General features: G+C 36.6%; 1 protein-coding gene across 1 annotated transcript in view; it reads right to left on the bottom strand.

The window, feature by feature from the left end:
• Positions 1 to 1,495: 1,495 nt before the first annotated feature.
• LOC107105184 (aquaporin-9-like) overlaps positions 1,496 to 2,096 on the bottom strand; it is a 17,307-nt gene continuing 16,706 nt past the window's right edge. The window contains exon 5 of the mRNA XM_015405306.1: positions 1,496 to 1,717. Coding sequence (XP_015260792.1) covers positions 1,496 to 1,717 — 222 coding nt within the window. The remainder of the gene's footprint in view (positions 1,718 to 2,096) is intronic.

Raw genomic sequence — 2,096 nt, 5'->3', positions numbered from 1 at the left:
GAGGTAGTTTGCCAATGGAATGAATATTTTAACTCTTAAATTAAGATAATTACATAATATGCACTAGAAAAAGGACAATGCAATTGAGTTTTCTTATTTTAAGTGTAAATTGTCTTGTTCCATTGACAAAATGTCTCTTTTATCTCCTCAATCCAAGAACAAATGCACTTATTTTAAGAAAAAATGACTTATCTATATTAAAATTTTTTCCAGTGTATCATTTCAATGATTTTAATAATATTTTGTAGAAGCCATTAAAGATCAGTTAACATCTTTTTTTGCTGCACAAACGTTTGACACTAATTTTGTCAAATTTAAAGAAAGTGGGGGGGGGCTTGTTGACCTTTTGACCTTTACATTTTCATTAATATCTTCAAAGCCAAAGCGGCACAAACAACAATTTTTGCTGCACAAATGGAGCTGAGTTAATTGAGACCCATTTCGTCTATTTTGAAGAAGGTGGGGGGGGCTGGCTGACCTTTGATGACCTCTAGAAATATTTCTTTATATCTTTAAAACGATAGCGGCACAAACGAAAAATTTTGCAGCACAAACGTTTGACACTAATTTTGTCTGATTTGAGGAAGGTGGGGGGGCCAACTTCACTCAGTTAATAGGGCATCGATACCATTTTGAGAGCCAAATGTTTCTTCAACTATTGTCACCCACTTCAGGAAGGCAATAAAACGTTCTACTGGATTCACTTTGTTTTAGTCTTTTTCCTGCTTCACTAAGGAAGGCAGCAGCTTGACAGGAAGCCATGATGGTGATTATTTTACATCCAAGTAGGATGCAGTTCTTCATATATATACACACAGCAATTTCAAACCGATGGTATCGGCCGACTGCACAGCCTGGTATCGGGTATCGGGGCAGAAAAATGGCATCAGCGCAACACTATTATTTATCCTTAATTTGAGAAGGTAAATGGGATAGTTTGCCAATGGAATGAGTATTTTTACTCTTAAAATAAAATAATTAGATAAAATGCACTTCAAATAAGACAATGTAATTGTGTTTTCTTATTTTAAGTGTAAATTGTCTTGTTCCATTGGAAAAATGTCTCTTTTACCTCCTCAATCCAAGAACAAATGCACTTAAAAAAAAAAAATGACTTATCTAGATTTCCATTTTTTTTCCAGTGAAGCAGTAACACTGAAAAAATGGTCTAGAAATAAGTAAAAATTTCTTAAATTAAGTGTATTTACCCTTAATTTGAGCAGGTAAATGATATAGTTTGCCAATGGAATAAGTATTTTTACTCTTATAATAAGATTATTAGATAATATCCACTTGAAATGAGACAATGCGGTTGCTTTTTCTTATTATAAATGTAAATTGTCTTGTTCCATTGGCAAAGCATCTCACTTACCTCCTCAATTCAAGAACAAATGCACTTAGTTTAAGAAAAAATGACGGATTTAGATTTCCATTTTTTGCAGTGAAGGCATGCTGGTTTATACTGTATGAAGGTTATTTTGCCTTATTTTTGTAGCTACCTGAAGACCTCCATCCCCCATCCTGCTGCCGCCGTGAACAGACGTGGTCCCAGGTCTCTGGCAGGGTTCAGCGGGTAGCCACAGTTGAGCCCCATGGACACACCGATGGCCATGATGATCAGGCCGATGGCGAGCGGCTCCACGCCTTTAGGAGCTCCGATGTTTCCGCCATCAATGATGGCCAGAATACAGAGAACCAGCATGCCTGTCCCAACCACCTGCAGGGATATATATTTAGGTGTAGGATATATATTCTATAGGTGTACAGTAGTAGCCATTTAAAATGTCCTCATTTTTCTTGATGGGTCCTTGGCTGGTCCCCTATAATTCATTTTTAAATCTTTGTACTAAAACATTCTTTCTGTCATGATTTGTGGACATTAAGATATAAAGAGAAGCATCATTGTCGGGTTCATAACATGTAGAATTTGCAAAAGAAGAACTGAAATACACAATTATGGATACAATTCCTGCAGAAAGGAGAGACAGTTGAACCCCAGACTCAAACATTGTCTCCCACTGAACCTCCTCCGCAGAGCGTTTTATTAACAGAACATGACGCATGGTTACAAACAGAGTATTGTTCTGACAGAACAA

This window comes from Cyprinodon variegatus, unplaced genomic scaffold, assembly GCF_000732505.1.
Source record: "Cyprinodon variegatus isolate N-32 unplaced genomic scaffold, C_variegatus-1.0 Scaffold2126, whole genome shotgun sequence".
In the NCBI taxonomy this organism is placed as follows: Eukaryota; Metazoa; Chordata; class Actinopteri; order Cyprinodontiformes; family Cyprinodontidae; genus Cyprinodon; species Cyprinodon variegatus.
This window is presented reverse-complemented; position numbering and strand designations above follow the sequence as displayed.